This window comes from Meles meles, chromosome 6 (assembly GCF_922984935.1).
Source record: "Meles meles chromosome 6, mMelMel3.1 paternal haplotype, whole genome shotgun sequence".
In the NCBI taxonomy this organism is placed as follows: Eukaryota; Metazoa; Chordata; class Mammalia; order Carnivora; family Mustelidae; genus Meles; species Meles meles.
In genome coordinates, this window is record NC_060071.1 from 111,449,165 (window position 1) to 111,471,670 (window position 22,506).

General features: G+C 40.3%; 1 protein-coding gene across 1 annotated transcript; it reads left to right on the forward strand.

Annotated features, from left to right (window-relative positions):
• Positions 1-5,674: 5,674 nt before the first annotated feature.
• On the forward strand, positions 5,675-5,856 carry LOC123944644 (60S ribosomal protein L39-like). The gene has a single exon (XM_046009919.1). The coding sequence runs from the start codon at positions 5,675-5,677 to the stop codon at positions 5,804-5,806; it is 132 nt and encodes a 43-aa protein (XP_045865875.1). The 3' UTR covers positions 5,807-5,856.
• The last annotated feature ends 16,650 nt before the right edge of the window (positions 5,857-22,506 follow it).

Below are 22,506 nucleotides of genomic sequence, written 5' to 3' on the forward strand. Positions count from 1 at the left end.
CTCCACCAGAAACTCCAGTTCTGGGGAAGGTGAAAGGGGAACAGAGCTGTATCTATAATACACCAACTATAATAACACCACAGGGTCATTTCTCCTCACTAGTGAGTCTTGCATTGGAAAATGAGAACAAGTTAATATACAAATTTCAACATCATGAATTTCCTTTTATCTGAATAGAAGTATAGTTCATTTTGGAATTCAATTATATGTTTAAAGGATCAGCCACTATGATCAGAAAAACAACTGTTATCGCAGATATCTTTGCAGTGCCTAATTGTCCTCATTTGTTCTCTTTACCAGTGAGAAAAATCCAGAATCTGCTGCCTCTGGAGAAGATACTCACCAAGTTCTTGTCACAGTAGCCTCCGCCAAGATTGCCTCTTCCTATTTTGAGCAGAATTTATCTTAAAACTGAATCCAAAGTGTGCAAAGTGGATAAAAGACAGATGAATAAATGAAGGGACTCCCCAGAGGCCCATAGGGCACAATAGGGAGAGCAGTGGAACCCTGGCCTCTCCTGGATTTGTCCATTCAGAATGGACAGAATTTCAACCATTTATAAAAGTCCAATAATTGTAAAAAGTGAGTTCAAATATAAGCTACCTTATTTCCATTATGAACAGAGAAACAACTGCCAGAGTCAAGGAGGGAAGCATTTTCCATTCAGCCCCTCCTTCTCCCATATGGAAAGAGCAGTGGCTGCTCCCTCTACTCATGTCTCTGTATCTTTCCATGAAACCAGGATGGTGCTGAGGGTAAGCGGCCATCACACAAGTCCCCACGAGTCAAGGCAATGGTCCCTCAGGACAGGGTCCTTTCACAACCAGAGGAAAAAGACTAACACCATATGCTATAATTTAACACCTTAAAATGTGCTTCTGACAGCACACAAACCTACTCTTAGCTGACTGTCTGTTTTGGCAAAACAAATTAGTTCGGCGCTAAACATCCTTGTTCTCAAGCGAAGGTTTACCTCCCAAAGTAAACAGCACAATAAAAACAGAATTTAATCAGAACACTACTAATTACATAGAATGTCAAGATATTAGTCTCAATACTTTCCCACTACAAATAAGCTTCAAAACATTTCATTGCTTCCTTCTAAACACCTACATGTGTTAATATTAAGAATTTTAGGGGCGCCTGGGTGGCTCAGTGGATTAAGCCGCTGCCTTCAGCTCAGGTCATGATCTCAGGGTCCTGGAATCGAGCCCCGCATTGGGCTCTCTGCTCTGCAGGGAGCCTGCTTCCTCCTCTCTCTCTGCCTGCCTCTCTGCCTACTTGTGATCTCTCTCTCTGTCAAATAAATAAATAAAATCTTAAAAAAAAAAAGAATTTTAAAATGAGGTTTTGATCTACAAACCTCCAAGAGACCTACTTAAAGTACATAGAAATTAGGTCATGGTTGAGAACAATGGAGAGTCTCATGGAGAATGTTGTAGGTGTTGATGCTATAGAAATTCCATCCTTTTTAATTCCTGGACTACGTCATGTTCTGATGTGAAATGCTATTCCTTGGCATAAGGCAAATATAACTTTAAAACAATGATGAAAGTGCAACAGACATCAGCTCCCCTCCTCAATGCTTTATTTTCCAGCCTGCCTACGAAGCTTCCAGTTTCTTTTTCTTGAAATGTGTTGAAGAATGTTACTTGCAATAATTAAGTTTCCTTAAACATCCCTTCATTCTCCCTTTCCAATTCTGTTGCATGCCTCCGCCCCCAACTCCCCATTTCCGTCCTCCTCCAGAAAGATGTATGTGGCTCTCCAGAGCCATAACCATCTCTTCCCTAGTCTCATCTCTTTTGTAATTACTTCTGATGGCAAATATATCTGATATCTCTAATTATTTCCAGGGTTAATATGCTATTATCCCAGTGAAACTTTAAGCTCCTTGAGATCAAGTAGCAAAACGGATGCTTCTTTTGAAGAGTCCGCAGTACCCATCTTAGTGGGTTCATACAACAAATGGTAAGCCCGCATTAAATTGAATTCTCCTTTCCTTGAAAGTTAAACCTCCTTGAAGTTCCTTTTTGTTTTTTTGTTTGTTTGTTTTTATATTTTACTTATTTATTTGAGAGAGGGAGAGAGAGAGAGAGATCATGAGCAGGGAAGAAGGGTAGAGGGTGAAACAGACTCCTTGCTTAGCAAAGAGCCTGATGCAGAATTCCATCCCAGAACCCTGGGATTATGACCTGAGCCAGAGGCTCAGGCTTAACCGACTGAGCCACCCAGGTACCCCTCTCTGAAGTTCTTTTTTTTTTTTTTTTAAGATTTTATTTATTTATTTGACAGAGAGAGAAATCACAACTAGGCAGAGAGGCAGGCAGAGAGAGGGGCAAGCAGGCTCCCTGCTGAGCAGAGAGCCCCATGTGGGGCTCGATCCCAGGACCCTGAGATCATGACCTGAGCCGAAGGCAGAGGCCTAACCCACTGAGCCACCCAGGCACCCCCTCTCTGAAGTTCTTAAGTTGATGGAAAAAGAATTGCTAGATTTTAACAAACCAGTCTTCCCTGAATGCCATTAAAATGCTTTGAATAAAGTCTCGGCCAAGGCCTTTCATACAATTGGTTGCCTTTGTTTTACATTTCAGCTCTGATAGAATAGTATCCCCTTCTCTCCTATTGGTAATGGTCATTGTTGATGGTGAGGGCTCAGGCCTACTCGAGATAGATTAGCCAGGATGGAAGGCAGTCATGTGTAAGAAAACTGTCACTTTCCATAATAAAAGCATATATAAAAATAGCTTTAGGGGGACCTGGGTGACTCAGTTGGTTAACCATCTGCCTCTGGCTCAGGTCATAATCCCAGGGTTCTGGGATCAAGCCCCACATCAGGCTCCCTGCTCAGTGGGGAACCTGCTTCTCCCTCTTACTCTGCTGCTCTGCCTACTTGTGCTCACTCGCTCTTTCTGTCAAATAAATAAATAAAATCTTAAAAAAAAAAACTTGAAAAAATCTAGATCTTCAAAAAAAAAAAAAATCCAGATCTCCCCTTATGGGCAGTCTCTGGAGGAAAAAATAAAAAAACACAAAGAAAGCCCCAGTGAGTGGAAACAGGAATTGAGGAAGTTAGAGAGAAGAATATTCTTCCTGTAGAAGAGGAAGACATTTGTGCTTTTTGATTGGAGATATCACAACCCCTAGATACTTTGGGGAATTTGTTAGATATGCTTTGTTTTCATAGTGTCAAGTGGCCACAGTCCAGGAGTGCTGAAGTCTGGCCGTGGTGGACACATGCTCCTTCTTCTATTCACTGCTTAAGGGAAACATCCCTGCATTCCTTTGCCTCTGTTTGCCTACAATCCTAGAAGCATTTGGGTTATTGTTTACTATTCTCATATTCTGCAGGCAGACATGGTCTTACTTGAATAGTCTTGGGTCTCATATGAATTGTTTCCTTATCTTTAGTAATCTTATGGGGTTCTGTACTAGGAAAATTTCGCTGCCCATTAGCCACATGTAGTTCTGTATATCATTGAATTGATTGTCTCTTTAGATAGCAGATTGCCACATTATCTTGAGTCTCTTAGACATGAACAATTCACTGTATGATTCTCTTCTCTCTCCCTCTCTGTTTCTCTCCTTCCCTGCCTCTGTCCCTGCTCCCTACTCTCTCATTAAATGACTCGTTTCAAACTTCACCTTGCATATAGCAATAAACGTTCTAGCCAGTGGCGGTGGTTACTCAAATCTAAACGTGATAATATTGCATAGAACCACACACATGCACACAAGCCTACACACAGATATATATATGTGCAACTGGTGAAATTTTAATAAGGTCTATGGATTGTGCTAATAACAATTTCCTGGTTCTGTTACTATTCTAAAATTATGTAAAATGTTACCAGTGGGGAACACGGAGTGAAGAGTACACAGGACCTCTTTGTACCATTTTTGCAACTTCCCGTACATCTGTAGTTATTTTAAAGTAGGAATAATTTGGTGTTACAAGATGCTTGTACTACCTGTGAAGCAAAATAATGTTATTTGAAAGTAAACTCGGATGAATTATAAATGCATATTGCAAACTCTAGGGCAACCACTTTAAAAAGTTTCTTAAAAAGTATAATTGAGGGCATCTGGGTGGCTCAGTTGGTCGAGTGTCTGCCTTCGGCTCAGGTCATGAACCCAGGGCCCTGGGATGGAGCCCCTGCACAGGGCTCTCGGCTCAGCAAGGAGTCTGCTTCTCCCTCTGCCCCTCCCCCGCTGCTGGTGCTCGTGCTCTCTCTCTCTCTCTCTCTCTCAAATAAATAAAATCTTTGGAAAAAAAAAGTACAATTGATATGCTAAGATAGAAGAGTATATTAGGACTCCAGAGAAACAGAACCAATAAGTTATGGGGGGGGGGGTGTGTAAGAGATTTATTATAGGAATTGGCTCATACAATTACAGAGACCAAGTTGTCCCATGATCTGTTGTCTGTAAGCTGGAGAACCAGAAAAACAAGTGATGCAATTCACTCCAAGTCTGAAGGTTTAAGAACCAAAGGAGCTGGTAGTTTAAGTCACTGCCCAACACCAAATGCCCAGGAACCAGGAGCACTGATGTCTGAGGGCAGGAGAAGATGGATATCCCAGCTCAAGCATAGGACAGATTAGCCCTCCTTCTGCTTTTTTGAATGGATTGGATGATGCCCACCCATAATGGTGAGGGTGACCTTTACATAGTCTGCTGATTCAAATATCACTCTCTTCCAGAAGCACCCTCAGCAAGGTGTCAGTTCTTCTCAATTGATCTATAGAGTCAATGTAATTCCAATAAAGATTCCAGCAAGTTATTTTGTGGAAATTGAAAGACTGAGTCAAAAGTTAATATGGAGGGGCACCTGGGTGGCTCAGTGGGTTAAAGCCTCTGCCTTCGGCTCGGGTCATGATCCCAGGGTTCTGGGATGGAGCCCCACATGGGGCTCTCTGCTCAGCAGGGAGCATGCTTTCCTTCCTCTCTCTTTGCCTGCCTCTCTGCCTACTTGTGATCTCTGTCAAATAAATAAATATAATCTTTTAAAAAAAAAGTTAATATGGAGAGGCAAAAGCCCAGAATAGACAGCATGATACTAAATAACAAAGTTGGAGGGCTGACAATATTTGGCTTCAAGACTTACTGAAAAGCCACAGAAATCAAGATAGTGTGGCATTGAAAGAATAGACAAATAGATTAATGGAACAGAATATAGAGCTTACAGATAGACTTATAGAGCTTATAAATAGACCCACACAAAAATTGTCAACTGATCTTTAGCAAAGGAGCAAAGACAATATAATGGAGCAAAAAACAATCTTTTCAACAGATGGTATAGAACAAGTCAACATTCAAATGCAAAAACATGAATCTAGACCCACACTTTATACCCGTCGCAAAAATTAACTCAAAGTGGAAATTAGACCTAAATATAAATGCAAAACTATAAAACTCCTAGGATATAACAAAGGACAAAACATAAATGACCTTGAGTATAGTAATGACTTTTTAGATACAATACCAAAGGTACGATCCATGAAAGAAACGTTTGATAAGCTGGAGTTCATTAAAATCGAAAAAATCTGCTCTGCAAAAGACTGGGTCAGGAGAATGAAAAGACAAGCCACAGACAAGGAGAAAGTATCATAAAAGACATCTGATAGCTCTTTTTCGCCACCCTCCTGCTGTGTGCCGCTCACTGTTACTGACTATGTCTTCTCACAAGACTTTCAGGATCAAGCGATTCCTGGCCGAGAAACAAAAGCAAAATCGTCCCATTCCCCAGCGGATTCGGATGAAAACTGGTAATAAAATCAGGTACAACTCCAAGAGGAGGCACTAGAGGAGAACCAAGCTGGGTCTCTAAGGCGTCCCACATCACGCGATGACACACCTAACTGGCACCACGTATTTAATTAAGCTCCTTGAAGATCGTGTGTTGTACTCTGTCACCCTGTAAACACCATTCTGCCTGGGCAATAGATACCATTTAGCAGGGAAAGATTTTTCTGTTACTATAGCTCTGTACCAGTGGGTTGGTTCGGTAGTAAACATGAGGTCTTTTAGCTTTAAAAAAAAAAAAAAAAAAAGACATATGATAAAGGACTGTTATCCAAAATATACAAAGAATGTTATCCAAAATATACAAAGAACACTTAGAACTCAAAGAACACTTAGAACTCAACAATACAAAAACAAACACACCAATTTAAAAATGGGCAGAAGACCTGAACTGATGTTTATTGAGAAGGTATGTAGATGACAAGCATATGAAAAGATGTTCAACGTCATATGCCCTTGGAGAATTGCGAGATAAAACATCAATAAGATACAATTACATACCTATTAGAATGACCAAAATCTAAGACACAAGCAATACCAAATGCAGACAAGGATGTGGAGCAAAAGGAACACTTACTCATTACTGGGGGAATGCAAAATGATAATAGCCATTCTTGGGAGTCAGTTTGGTAATTTCTTAGAAAATAGAACACACTCTTACCATATGGTCCAGCAATTATGCTCCTTGGTATTTACTCAAATGAACTGAAAATGTATGTCCATACAAAAACTTTTACAAAGATGTTTAGAGCAGCTTTATTCATGATTCCCCAAACTTGGAAGCAACCGAGAGGTCCTTCAGTGGGTGAATGGATACACAAACTATGGTACATCCAGAGTATGGAATATTATTCAGTACTAAAGAAAAGTGAGCTATCAAAGCATGAAAAGGCATAAAGGAAACTTAAATGCATATTATTAAGTGAAAGAAGCCAATCTGAAATTGTTACACACTGTATAATTCCAACTATATGACATTCTGGAAAAGGCAAAACTGTAAATAAAAAGATCATCGGTTATCTGGGTTTGATGGTGTGGAAGGAGGTAAGAAGAGGCAGAACATAGAATTTTTAAGGCAGTGAAGATACTCGGTATGATATCATAATCATAGATATATGCTGTTATACATTTGTCAAAACCTATACAATATACAATGACAAAGTAAACCCTAATGCAAACCATGGACTTTGGGTGATAATGATGTGGTTAGATAATCAGTTAGTTCATTATATATACATATATAAAACAAATATAGCCTCCAGTGCAAGGTGTTGATGAGGGATATTGTGCATGTGTAGGGATAAGGGGTATATGGGAACTCTCTATACATTCTGTTCAGTTTTGTTGTGAGCCTAAAACTGTTCTGAAAAAAATAGTTTATTGGGCGCCTGGGTGGCTCAGTGGGTTAAAGCCTCTGCCTTCGGCTTGGGTCATGGTCCCAGGGTCCTGGGATCGAGCCCCGCATCAGGCTCTCTGCAGAGAGCCTGCTTCCGCCTCTCTCTCTGCCTGCCTCTCTGCCTACTTGGGGTCTCTGTCTGTCAAATAAATAATAAAATCTTAACCAAAATTAGTTTATTAATTTTTTTTAGATTGTGAATTTCACCTTATTGGAACAAAAGAAGAGTTGGATCTGTCCCCCAAGTTGTTGTTTGCCATCCCCTGACACAGATTCTTTGGGCACAGGAGCTGATGTCACTCCAATGCCTGTCATCTATTGTGGTATAACAAACATCGAAGTGGTATTTGTTTAGTGCAACTCTTTGTGACCAGCTCCAACAGCCTTATCTTTTTTTAGCCTTCTGTTCCTAATCTAGTACAAGCTACACACGAACTGTGTTCTTTTTGACTCTTTTAGTTATTCCAGGTAACTCACAACTCTATATAAATTTAAGGATCAGTTTTCCATTTCTGTAAAACAGGCCATTTGAAGACTGATAGGGAATTCATTAAGTGTCAGATTGTGCTGGGTAGTATTTACATCTTGACAATATTAAGAGTTAGTCCATAAACATGGGATGTCTTTCCATTTATGTTGTCCTTAATTTCTTTCAGCAATGTTTTGTAGTTTTCTGTTTTTTTACCTATTTGGGTAAATATATTCCTAGTTACTGTATTCTTTTTGAAGCTATTGCAAGTTGAGTTGTTTCTTAATATCCTTTGTGTATTATTCATTGCCGGTATGTAGAAACACACTGATTTTTGCATGTTGATCTTGTATCCCAAAATTTTGTTGAATTTATTAACACTAATAGTATTTATGTGGATTCTTAGGAAATAGGATCATATCATCTGTGAATAGAGAAAGTTTTACTTCTTCCTTTCCAATTTGATTGGCTCTTTGTTTGTTTGGCTGTTTTTTTTCTTGTTTAACTGCCCTGATTAGCAATTCCAGTTCAAAAATAGGAGCTTTGAAAGCAGTCTTTCCTGTTGTGATCCTAATGTTAGAGAAAAGCTTTCAGTATTTCAGCATTGATTATGATCTTAGCTGCAGATTTTTCATAAATGTCCTTTATCATGTTGAGGATGTTTCTTTTTATCCTGGTGTTTTCAAATTTTTTTTCTGCATCAATTGAGATGATCATGGTTTCTTTTCCTTTCGTTTTATTAATGTAGTGTGTTACATTGATTTGTTTTCTTATGTAGAATCACCCTTGCAATTCTTGTGATAAACCTCAGTTGATGATGGGGTTTAATCCTCATAATATGCTATTGGATTAGGTTTGCTAGTATTTTGTTAAGGATTTTTGCATCCGTATTCCTAAAAAATATTGGCCTATAGTTTCTTTTTTTTTTAATTTTTTAAGATTTTATTTATTTATTTGACAGAGAAATCACAGTAGGCAGAGAGGCAGGCAGAGAGAAAAGGGGAAGCAGAAATAAACAAATGAGATTATATCAAACTAAAATTCTTTTGCATAGCAAAGAAAACCATTAACAAATTTAAGGCAACATACTGAATGGGAAAAAACATTTGCCAATCATGTTACCTGAAAAAGGGACAATATCTAAAATATATAAAGAACTCATGCAACTCAGTAGCAACAAAGCAAAACAAATAATCCAATTAAAAATGGGCAGAGGAATTTGCGACAATGTGGATGGAGCTAGAGGGTATCATGCTTAGCAAAATAAGTCAATCGGAGAAAGACAACTATCACATGATCTCCCTGATATGAGGAAGTGGAGATGCAACATGGGGGTTTGGGGGATAGGAAAAGAATAAATGAAACAAGATGGGATCGGGAGGGAGACAAAGCATAAGATACTCTTAATCTCACAAAACAAACTGAGGGTTGCTCGGGGGAGGGGGTCGGGAGAGGGTGGTGGGGTTGTGGACATTGTGGGAGGTATGTGCTATGGGGAGTGCTGTGAAGTGTGTAGACCTGGCAATTCACAGACCTGTATCCCTGGGGCTAATAATATGTTATATGTTTATAAAAAAATAAAATTTTTTTTAAAAATGGGCAGAGGATCTGAATAGACATTTACAAAGATTTAGAGATGGTCAACAGGTACATGAAAAAGTACACAACATCATTAATCATCAAGGAAATACAAATCAAACTACAGTGAGCTATCACCTCACACCTATTAGAATGGCTATTATCAATAAGGCAAAAAATAACAAGTGTTGATGATGATGTAGGGAAAAGGAAACCCTTGTCCCTTGTGCATTGTTGGTTGTATATATAAGTCAGTGTAGTCAATATAGAAGACAGCAGTACAGAGATTCCTTTAAAAAAAAAAAAAGAACTACCGTATGATCCAACAATTCCACTTCTGAGTATTTATCCAAAGGAAACAAGAACGCTAACTTGAAAAGATACGTGCATTCCCATGTTCATTGCAGCATTTTTCATAAGACTGGGAGGTCACCTAAGTGTCCACTGATGGACGAATGGATCAAAAAAATGTGGTATACACATACAATGGAATATTATTCGGCCATAAGAAGAATGAAATCTTGCCATTTGTGACAACATGGATGGAACCTGAGGGCATTATACTAAGTAAACTAAGACAGAGAAAGACAAATACCATGTGATCTTATATGTGGAAACTTAAAAAATAAAAGCAGTTTAATAGATACAGAGAAGAGATTGGTGATGCCAGAGACATGGGGTGGGCAAAATGAGTGCAAATAGTCAAAAGGTACAAACTTCCAGTTACACGGTAAATATCATGGAGTTGTAACATATAGCATAGTGACTACAGTTAATAATACTGTATTGTGACTGTTGGTGGGAATGCAAGTTGGTGTAGTCACTCTGGAGAACAGTGTGGAGATTCCTCAAGAAATTAAAAATAGAGCTTTCCTATAATCCTGCAATTGCACTGCTGGGTATTTACCCCAAAGATACAGATGTAGTGAAAAAAAGAGCCATCTGTACCCCAATGTTTATAGCAGCAATGGCCACGGTCGCCAAACTGTGGAAAGAACCAAGATGCCCTTCAGTGGACGAATGGATAAGGAAGATGTGGTCCATATACACGATGGAGTATTATGCCTCCATCAGAAAGGATGAATACCCAACTTTTGTAGCAACATGGACGGGACTGGAAGAAATTATGCTGAGTGAAATAAGTCAAGCAGAGAGAGTCAAGTATCATATGGTCTCACTTATTTGTGGAGCATAACAAAGAACACGGAGGACATGGGGAGATGGAGAGGAGAGGGAGTTGAGGGAAATTGGAGAGGGAGATGAACCATGAGAGACTATGGACTCTGAAAAACAACCTGAGGGTTTTGAAGGGGCGGGGGGTGGGAGGTTGGGGAACCAGGTGGAGGGTAATAGTGAGGGCACGTACTGCATGGAGCACTGGGTGTGGTGCAAAAACAATGAATACTGTTATGCTGAAAATAAATAAATAAAATAACAAAAAAAATAATAATACTGTCTTGTGTATTTGAAAGTTGGTAAGAGAGTAGATCTTTAAAGTTCTTATCACAAAAAAGAAGTTGTAACCTTATGTGGTGACAGATGTTAACTAGGCTTACTGAAGTGATCATTTTGCATTACACACAAATATCTAATCCTTATGCTGTGCACTTGAAACTGATATGTCAATTTTATCTCAATTTTAAAAATACGATGATGTACTTATAAAAAAATTGATGTCTCCCATCTACAGTCGAGTATCCCCAAAGAGGAAATTTATGTGAACTTACAAAGCAGAATGTCAGCAACAACCTCATCTATCTCTCCTAATCTTCTGCCTCCACTCCCACTCGTCCATGACTGACTCCTACAGAATCAGTTTGGAAACCTCATTGCTTCCACCCACGATTGCAAGAACATCAAGTCTGGTGTCAAGGCTTCTTTCTCCAAGGTTTCCATTCTGTAGGGTAGTCACTGGTTTCCTGAAGAAGGGAAGAAAGTCATTTCGTCCTTCCCCCATGCCTTATGTATTGGTCTCTTTGCTTGACCTCACAAAGGCTTGTTTAACTCCACCAGATCCTACCATCTTCAAACCCTTCTCTTCAAAGGAGCCACAGACCAGCCTGAGGACCAGTTAGGGACAGCAGGCACCACCGACACTCTGAGTCATCTTCCCCAGAAGTCTGTAAAAGTCATGCCAAAGTCTGTAAAGGAACACTGATGGACACTGGGCCTGGGAGAGTGGGACATAGTGTCTCTGCCACCTTAGTTTTGGCTCAGCACTCAGAAAGATCCCTTTTCATCAGTACCTGGGCTGAGGCAGCACAGAAACTTGGAGGTTCAGACAGCAAAGCCGATGGCCACACTTCTTCTTTGTAACAAAGGCACTTCTGCTGAATTCAAAGAATCTTAGGTAAAACTACCTATTGTCTGTCAGAGGCTTTCTTTAAAAAAAGAATAAATAATAAATAAATAAAGAACAAAAAGCAGAAACAGACACATAAATACAGAGAAGGAGCTGATGGTTGCCAGTGGTGGGGGAGGGGAGGTGAGGTGGGGTGTCAGAGGATGGACAAAATAGGTGAAGGGGAGTGGGGGGGACAGACTTCCAGTTATGGAGACAATTCACGGGATAAAAGGCAAAAGTTAGGAAATACAGTCAACGATACTGTAATGACAACATATGGTGACAGATGGCAGCTATGCTTGTGGTGAGCACAGCAAAAGGGCTAGATTGACCCAATCACTATGTTGTACAACTGGAATCAATATAACATTGTGTCTTAACTATATTTCAATTAAAAAAAATTAAGGCTTTTATTTTGTACTAAATTTTCCATCTTCTATTGAAGGCGTCCATGAATAAATCAGCACTGCCCTCTACTGGATGATCTGTGTTTGTTTCTCAATAAATACCTTGGGCACAAGATGATTTAAATAGGATTTTTGATACTTTTTCTTAATGTCAATGAGAAGCAAGTGGAAACTAGGACATCCAAACAGTCTGGCTATTCCTCCATGCCTAGTAATACGGTCAGATAAAAAGTTCCTCAAAAAAAGCCTTCATATTCCAGTTTTAAAGATTATAAGTTTAAAAACTGAACTCAAGTATGTTAACAACAAAGAAAGAAAAGTATCAGAGAGACAAAAAAGTAGAGGGGAGAGAGAGAAAATAAATTCTCACCGGAGTAAATGGGGACTGGTTTCCTACTTTGGCAACCTCAAAAATAAACTCAAGTAAATGCTTTGTGACATCACCAGCTGCAGCTCCTCTAATGTGTATGCTAATTCTAGCTCCTGGGATAAACTTTTTATCTTCTTGAGACAAAATGTAAGCTGAGTTTAGTCAGCTGTAATGATCGGTTCTCCTGCTATGAAAATGTTATGTTCCTGTCAAAGGAGATTAAATTGTGGTTGGTTGGAAGTCAGCCAACAAACTATTATACCTGGCATAGCAGTAGCATTAAGACTGACAGAAATCTACCCCAAATTTTGACTCATAAGATAAGAAAAAGTAAACAGTCATTAAAAGATATTACGACTTGGGGCCCCTGGGTGGCTTAGCTGGTTAAGCATCTGACTCTTGTTCTCAGCTCAGCTCTTGAACTCAGGGTCATGAGTTCAAGCCCAGCATTGGACTCCACTTAGTAAAAAAAAAAAAAAAAAAAAAATTACTACTTGAGTAGCACTTACAAAGAAAAAGAAAGGCAAGAAAAGGAAAAAGAGGACTACCTGGTGTAAATTAAACTATATGCCATAAATCACCATGAGAAAAACACCTGGATGCGATCCTAAGACAAATGCAGATGCAGAATGAGCCATCATTTCTAGGTTAGAGACTCCCAACCCCCACCCCCATCTTCTCTCCCAGAGATCCTGGAAAGAACACAGGCTTTGGTCTAGACGGCCTGGATTTAAGTTGCAGCTCTGTCCTTGTGTGGGTTTGAAAAGGCCTTGCTTTCCTTGTCTGAAAGGTAGAGACAGTAATACTTAACTCACAGAGCCTGACAAAAATGGGTGAAATAAAGCATGTAAATCACTTAACACAGTATCTGGCATATATTAGATTTTCAATAAAAACATGCTTTTCTCTGCTTCTCTTCCTTCCAAACTCCCATATCCACCCAGTTACTGGACGACCTTCAGGTGAAACACAGGCCATCATTTCCAGGCAACATGTCTACAACTCTTTTCCCTCTTACGGGCCACCATTATTCACTTCACGGTCCAAGCCAGACATTTGAACATCACCCTAGATGCCCTTCTCCTGCTCACCTCCTCATGTACTTAAAAGACTCCTTCTCTGCCTTCAAGCCTTAGTTCAGATGTCACTTCTCCTGAGAAGAGCCTGGATTCTTCTGCTCCTCTCAGGCTGAGTTAAGTTCTTGATCTGGTCCCATGTTTCCAAAGCACCCCATATATACCTCTATTGAAGAATTAGTTACACCCTCTTGTGACTTGTTTCTCTTCCCCACTAGGCTATGGGAACATTCAGAGCAGAGACTGTGTCTGCTTCAAAGTTATACCCCCAAGATCTAGCACTGCACCTATCATATGAACATGCTGAAAACATCTGTGTAGTAAATGTCAACATGGATTCATGGATTAATGATATTATTGGTGGAATTTCTGAAATGCTAATCTTACCTCTTTCTTCTACAGAGTGGTAGAGTTAGGAGTCAGAGAATGCCATGTGGCCCTGTGAGCCAAAATCAGGCTTCCTATTGCTTCCCTTCAAGTTTAGATTTCTAGACCCTGGTGGTTAGGCAAGACTTGCTGAGAAGCCACCTGCCTCATAGATGTCAAAACACAGAGATAAGACCGTTCTGCCTCTGGAAGCCCACCCTGTGACCTTGACCCAGCTGTGTTTGTTCACAGAATCAGGGGCAAAGGAAAATGTGTGCTCTTTACAGTCAGAGTAGTTCTAAAATGGAGAAAGTATACAATAGTTTAAGTTGTACCCTGCACAGTGTGCCAGGTGAAGGGCAAGGGGGGGCGGTGCCGAAAACCAGACCATACGCCATTAGCCAAGCAGGGCATGCCAGGGTGAGTCTCTGTCAGCGCCTCAAGGCCTGTGGTCAGCCCCCGAGGTCTGTGTCTACCCAGAGGGGAGGACACAAGGCTCCATGTGAAATGGGTGGTCATTTCATTTTGACGAGCTAGGAGAGGAAGAGAGGAGTTCTCCCTAGGAAAAATAGGTGGGGAGAAGAGAATTAGCATTAACTGAACATCTATTATGTGCTCAGACCCTGGAACACATGATTTGGATAAACAACTTCATGTCATTCAGACAAATCTCTGCAAGTTGGTATCTTCTGATGAATATATGGAGAATTAGAGCCAAGAAGACCACAAAGGTGATGACACTTGGACCCAAAGCCCCTCATTGTAGCACCACTCCCTCATACTTCATACTCTGCCAACAGAACGTCCTCCTCTCAGTGACTTCTTCTCTAATACTCCCAGGAGCTAGAGAGCATGAGATTGACAGACACAACTGTCATCCCAGTGATGTGAACTGAGGAATGCGATCAGGGCAGTACCCAGTTTTCAAGCAGGTACATTCCAAGAGTTCGTTCTAAGACCAGAACTTTGCAAATATCTTTTCTAAGTTATACATGAAAGTTAGGCTCTTGGGCAAGCTTGCAAAATTGTTTTTAGTGTGGTTTGGAAGTTTAAGCCCTGATGTAGCGCTTCTCTGACCCTCCGTGAACTTGGAGTTCCTGATGGTCCTGGGTACCCATCACAATCTGGTAAATTCCAAGACAGACTGACTAGCTGCGTATACAAGGGGCTTATAAGGCAAGCAACATAAAATGAGGGGTCTATGTAAAAAGTCCTACATATAAGGTTTGGAAAATCTCCATTGCAGGGTTTTTCTATCTCAGCACGATTAACACTATGGTCTCGATATTCTTTGTTCTAGGGAACTGTCTGGCACACTGTAGGATCTCTACCCACAACTCACTAAATGCCTGTAAAAATATCCCACCACCAGTTCTCTATAGCCAAAGAAACGTCCCCTGGGGGACCAAAATCACTCTCCTTTGAGATGTTGGAAGGCAATGGTCTCTGAACAATGGCTTACAACCACTTCAGTCCTCTGTTGCTTTCAAAGGCCAGAAACCCAGGTTTCTGTGGATAAACTACTAATATGCAAATACTCGTAACATTTTAAAAAGTAAAAAAGTCACAGATTTTGAGGGTTGCGGAGGATTATTTGTAATTCCTTCAAAGATTTAACACGTTTAAATATCTACGTCATTTTAATACCTAGAAAGATTTAACAGTATTTTCCTAAGTAAAGGATGATTGAAAATTGCTTTCTGGCGTCAAATAAAATATACCATTCCCCAGAACAGTCTAAGATATTTTAGGTGAATTTTGATATGCTTGTTTCAGGTAGTGATTTGGCATCAACAATGGGCCTTTTCTTTGGCTGTAAACAGAAAAATGTGGGTGTGGACATAATGAAGCAATTGTACTCTTGGAAATAGTGAATAACTCCCATCCCTTATAAACAGGGGGGTCATACCACCTTCACAACACAGACCAAGACAATTCCCCTGATGCTAAGAGAAGTCTCCGATTCCACAAAATAGTTCGAATCCCCCCTTTTTTTCTCTCCCATCCCACTATTCTCTGCTTTCAAATGAACAAAAAATGGTTTCCTTCACAGGCTATCAAGCTGAAGCCAGATTGCCTCCTGGGGGAGTTCAACCTCTCTTTTATATGAAAATTAGAACTCTTACCTAATCAACATCAAAATCTCCATTCAAAGATGAATATAGAGGCAGGAGTTGCTGTAGCTCTCTAAATGTTACACAAAGCAGATGAGTCAACATTATACATTCTCCACCTGAAAGCTGAATTCTGGGAGCCAGCTGTTCCATTAAATGGATCTCTTTCCTTATCTACATCCCCTAATGCCAAAGCTTTCCAAGAGAGTTGAAAAAAAATGAGGTGGTTTGTATATGGAGTGGTGTGGAATGGTGGAGCAGGGACCCGGGAGCCATGTCTGGACCTGGATCCGGATTTTCAGCTCTCCACTTACGGGCTCTTGGGGACCCTTGGGACTCCTACCTCAAGCTGTGTGCCTGTTTCCTCCTCTTTCTCCTGGAAATAGTCAAAAGTGCCTACTTTTTATGGTAGTCATGAGGAACAAATGAGCTAGATTTGTAAAATACCCAGAATGGTGTCTAAGATCTTAGCAAGGGCTACATGGGTATTGGTTAAACAAAATGAGAGAATGAACAAAGCCTCCTGAGGCTTTCGTCCCCTTTAGGAAACCAAGCAGTGCCCTAGGGGAAAATTAAGAAATAGGCATTTGTCTTTCTTACCTACACTTCCTTCTTCTATGTTCATCTTGAGCCCTCTTTTCAAGTTCCTACCAGGGTATTAGCAGATCACAACTGGTGATGTTCTGCAAGCTTCTCCAAGGGGCCTTTGAGTTCCCTCTGGAGACTCTGGAAGGCTGAAAAGTCACCAGAGCTTGAAGAAATGAATATGCGATGCTGACAGGTAGGTGAGGAGTTGTATTTTCAGATTGGGGGGCAGGGGTTGGGGTGGGAGAATCCGTCTGCCCCTGGTCTGCATACTCCCAGGCTGGCCCCAGGGAGAATAATGCAGATTCATACCTTTGAGTCTAAAAATTAAATTAAAAAAAAAAAAAAACAAGCAGCCTCAAATTTCTGTGTTCTAACATATGGAAATTGTGGCACTTTCTCGAAATGAGTCATCGCAAGCCCAAGTTAGAAGCAGACATAATTTCCAGATGTCCAAAACTTTTTATTTTTCACTAAATAAAAAAGCAAGCAAGATGGAGAATGGTTTTTAATACTGCTTCTCTTACTAGCTGTTAATGTTTACTTGCTTCTGATTTTCCTAGGGTTATGCCCTTGTAAGCTGTGGCCTAAATGCATTTAAATTGCCTTTGAATATCCCAAGCAATCCTTACTACCATGGAAACAGAAGCAAGGATATGCAAGATGACTCCTCAAGGGCATAATTTGGTGCTTTAGATACTTTTGATTGGTTGCTCCCTGCTCTACTGCCCCTTCTCTGAAATGCAATCATGTTGGTTGTATTTATTTTTATTATGCATGGGAGTACACAGTTCACCAAGTGGTGGAAAGTACCATTCATCCATCAAAGAGCTTCCCAGACATTTATAATCACAGGCAGCATTAGCGAGTCCAAAGCCCTGTGCATCAGAAAGCATGGGCAGATTGATCCAGAAGGATTTAGGCATTTGCCCAATGGTCTATGAGGTAAGCTTTATATTTTGTACTTTTATTGGTGGAGAAGAGGGCATGGCCTGCTGCCCCAAAGAATACTGCCTCATGCCTTGGCTTTTGAAAATGTGACTTGGTGGTTGTGTAATTCTGTATAACAGGCATGTGAGATGATAACAAAAGAGGCCCCAAACTGAGAAATACCCAATTTATGACTCTAGTGGTTAAGAATTTATAACCTTAATAAAAATACCTTAGTTGTTTATCCCTCATATGTAAAATGGCCATTTCTAGAGTGCAGAATTAGGGCTTTGGTTCAGGTTGAGATCAATGTTTGTTAACTAACTACCCTTTGGATGAAAGACTGGACATAAAGAATAAATATTTCCCTTGACTGTTTCATCAATCCATGATGAAGACAGGAGTAAAATGTCAAGGTCATGTCTAGCTTTCTGGTTAAAAAAATATCGCGTGAGACATGAGGATCTCAGCCACTTACAGTCGTAATGTTCTCATGCTTCCTAAAGTAACTAGAATCGTGACATGTACAAAGGCACAAAACAAATATAGGTGTTTCAGATTCACTTTTTCTTCCCTTTTTTGAGTTACTTGGAATTCTCTGGGCATAGGTCAAGAGACCAGCCACCTCTTAGAATAAATGGTATCATAGCAATGAAGGGCCACAAAGACCAGACAGACTGAGCCTGCCTGACCTTCACCCAGCATAGAAATTTTTATGACACTGAGATGTTGAAAGATGAAAATGTTGACAACTAAGTTTAATCTCTACAGTATAACAAAGTTTCTACATAGCTATGAGAAATACATTAATAAATATATTCACAGATATTTCTGATAGACGAAGAAGTTGCACTGATAGTTTCTGCGAGTGAGTACAAAATTGGTACACAGAAACTTGAAAGGAAATTCAAGTAGTAAAAAGCACTCTTTTTAAAAAAGATTTTATTTATTTATTTGACAGAGAGAGATCATAAGTAGGCAGAGAGGCAGACAGAGAGAAAGAGGGGGAATCAGGCTCCCCACTGAGCAGAGAGCCCAATGTGGGGCTCGATCCCAGGACCCTGAGATCATGACCTGAGCCAAAGGCAGAGGCTTAACCCACTGAGCCACTCAGGTGCCCTAAAAAAACTATTTTATAACTAATTAGCAAAAGCAATTTAATTAGCTATGGTTCACAGCTATGGAAGGTGAGGCAACATAGCTCATGTTGGTGGCCACCAGTATCTTCTGAACAAATTTCTTATATTTGGGGAAGTTGTCAAATTACAAATCATGTCTTTGAAAGAAAAATACAAAACTCATTTTCCCAGTTCCTTTGCAACAGGGATGTTGACATGTAACCTACAAATATAGCCAATTAAAAGTCTGATATGGTGGGGCGCCTGGGTGGCTCAGTGGGTTAAAGCCTCTGCCTTTGGCTCAGGTCATGATCTCAGGGTCCTGGGATCGAACCCCACATTGGGCTCTCTGCTCAGCAGGGAGCCTGCTTCCTCCTCTCTCTCTGCCTCCCTCTCTGCCTACTTGTGATCTCTGTCTGTCAAATAAATAAATAAAATCTTAAAAAAAAAAAAGAGTCTGATATGAGGGGCTCCTTGGTGACTCAGTCATTAAGTGTCTGCCTTTGGCTTAGGTCATGATCCCAGGATCCTGGGATCAAGTCCCGCATCCATTTTCCTGCTTGGAGGGGAGCCTGCTTCTCCCTCTCCCTCTGCCTGCTGCTCCCCCTATTTGTGTGCTCTCTCTGTCAAATAAATAAATAAAATCTTAAAAAAAAAAAGAGTCTGATATGGAAGAGGGAAATAGGAGGAAGCAGATGATACACAGAATTCATTTCCTGATGGTGATAATAGCAGAGGGGTACAGCTTTGAGGGCAGCAGAGTTTCCAGCATCAGCCACGACCAAGACTCAGTAGATGAGCTGCAGTGCTATGTCCTGAAGACAACAACACAGTCTTCTCTGGAACATCCCTGTATAGTGTGCTGTGGTTATCCTTCACAGCTGTGGAGCCTCTAAGACTTAATCTCTGTACCCATAAGTTCCTTAGTTTGAGACTAAGAATCCTGATTAATGTAGTGTAGACATTACAGAACAGTGTGTACATTCCTACATCCTTAGTGCAAAAATGAACTGAAACATCACTTTTGTAAAGTATTTTAGTGTTATATGTCAAGATCCAGAAAAAACATTCATCTCTGACTCTTTAACTCTCTTCTTTTTTTTAAGATTTATTTATTTATTTGAGAGAGAGAGAGAGAGTGCACGCAAGTGGGGGGGAGGGGCAGAGGGAGAGAGAATCCTCAAGCATACACCCTGCTGAGTGTGAGCCCAACATGGGGCTCAATCCCAAGACCACAATGATCATGACCTGAGCCAAAATCAGGGGTTGGATGCTTAACTGACTGAACCACCCAGGTACCCCTCACTAACCCTCTTCTAAGAATTTATGCTAAGAAAATAATCTAAAGGAAGGAAGATGGCTATATGAATGGCACGATTTAAAATTTCAAGGCATTAGAAACAATCTGAAGGTTCTCCACCAGGGGAGCAATGAAGTCAGTAATGGTATGCTCTTGACAGAAAAACTCCAGCATTTCCACATGGTAAGGGTTTAGGATATAATTTTGTTGGAATCAGGACAGGGGGCTCAAAGCTGCATTTAGATAGAGTACATGTTTTTTTTTTTCCTTAGAATATTTATTTGGGGTTGCTTGTGGGGAATGAAGAATGGGATTGGGGGGACACTAAAACCCCTTACACGTGCAACAATTGGCAGAAAATTGCACAGTGAATAACATAATTATTAGGAAGCTTATGTACCAAGGTAGGAAAAAAATGCTCATGCTATCTTGTTTAGGGGATGAGCAAAAGACAAAACATATCCACGTAGTGACTACTGTTATGTAAAAAATTGAAGTAGTAGATTGAGCTGGGTCTGGAAGGAAACAGAAATACAGTGAGATTTCTTGAGTGGCAGAATTGTCAGTTAATACCTTGTTCTTGTTTTGTGCTGATGTCATGCAATGCCACAAATATTGTTATGCTTCACAAAAGCATCTTGTGGTCAAAATAATATCCTTTCTTTGGCAAAGTTTCAGTGATATGATGGCAGTACAGCCACCTCAGTGAAGATGACTTTGATACCTCTTGTCTTTTGGAGTAGGCCTCAATCTGGGCTTTAGGTAACCTGCCTACTTTAGAATGCATGAATCCATAGGACCAAAGGAAAAAGGCCTCACTGTATGAAATTACCAGAACTCTAAAAACACATCTGCTCACATGGAGCAATGAAGACTGCTGGCAAGAGGAAACTAGCAAACATCTTTGGCTTTATCTAGTAAAGTCAGAGGGAGCCACACACTATGACCTAGAAATTCCCCTCCTGGGTATTTACCCTGGCAAATCTATTGGCACATTGGCAGTAAAATACATATAAGAATGTTTGCAGTCGCACAATCCTCTTTACCAAAAACTGAACAGAATTTAAATGTTCATTTTTAAAATTATTTTTTATTTATTTGTTTACTCATTTATTTCTTCATCTGAGAGCAAGAGAGTGTGTGAGAAGAGGGCAGAGAGAGAGAGAGAGTCTTAAGCAGACTCGGCCCTGAGCACAGAGACCAACAAGGGGCTCCATCTCACGAGCCCAAGATCATGACCTGAGCCGAAACCAGGAGTCAGGAGCTCAGCTGACTGTGACACCTAGACAACCAAATCCTGGAGGTGGTTCAGTTTCATTAATCAAGGTCTCAACTAACTTCTCTACCCTTCACTCCTATGTCAGTGACTTGAAAGTGGTTTCTGTTTCTAGAAAAGGTGATTTCTCCACCTCTTCATTCCTGACACATAGACCTTTATGTTAGGATCTCCTCTCGTTTATTTTTCAAAATATGAACTACAACATACACGAAGAAAGCAGTGTAAAACACAAATGTACTACTATTTAAAGCAAAATTATGAAGCGAACATCTGCAAAACACCATCTAATCAAGAAGGAACATTTCCAGGCCAGAAGCCCCAGGGTCCTCCTTTCTAAATAAACTCCTTCTTCCCTACCCTCCCCAGAGGAGGCTACCATCTTGACATCTGAGTTCATCATTTCTTACTTTATTTTTTTTTAAGACTTTATTTCTTTATTTAACAGAGAGATAAAGAGAGAATGAGCAGGGGGAACAGCAGAGTGAGAGGGAGAAGCAGGGCTCAATCCCAGGACCCTGGGATCATGACCTGAGCTGAAGGCAGGTGCTTAACTTACTGAACCACCCAGGTGCCCCCTTACTCTACTTCAGAGTTTTACCAATTTTGTAAGCATCCCTATTGGCATAGTTTAATTTTGTCTGTTTTTAAACTTTTTATGAATGGAGGCATATCATGTATCTTGCTTCTTTCATTCACTGTCATGTTTATGAGCTTTTTGTGGAGTCTGAAAATAGTTTGCACACATTCACTGTTATATGGTATTCTTTGATTGCACCATATGTTTACCTTTTTTAAAATCCATTCTACTGTTAATGAATGCTTAAATTGAGGGACTTCTGGGTGTCACAGTCAGTTAAGCTCCTGACTCACTCCCTGGTTATGAACCACTGCCCAAGAAGATGTAATGTAAGCCTATTGAGTCTTTCTTGAACGGATTTGGAAAATAAAATACCTAGCAATTTGTTCCATTGGTTGGTCAGCACAGGTGGTCTATCCCAAACTAAACATTCTACCAAGAACCTACCATTGATTTTGAAGTCTATCACTTAAAACGCAAACCTGAAGATTCTCACTGGCTCTAGTTTAATTTTGTGTTCCTGGCACACTATTAAACTAGGGCAGAAGCAAAAAAGATTACTCAATGCTCTTGCTTTGTCGTGCTGAGCTTGACATTCTATTGTCTGGGGAATTTACAACCGTAGGAGTGGAGGTGAACTTACAGATTCTTGTCTGGTAGAGAGGCGAATAATTTCTGTCTGGTGGAATGGGTAACCCCAAATATTACAGTGTGGCCCTTTGGACATTAACCAGTTTTTATACAACCCAGCAATCTTACATTAGCACTATCAAAAATACTTAGTGTTTCAAA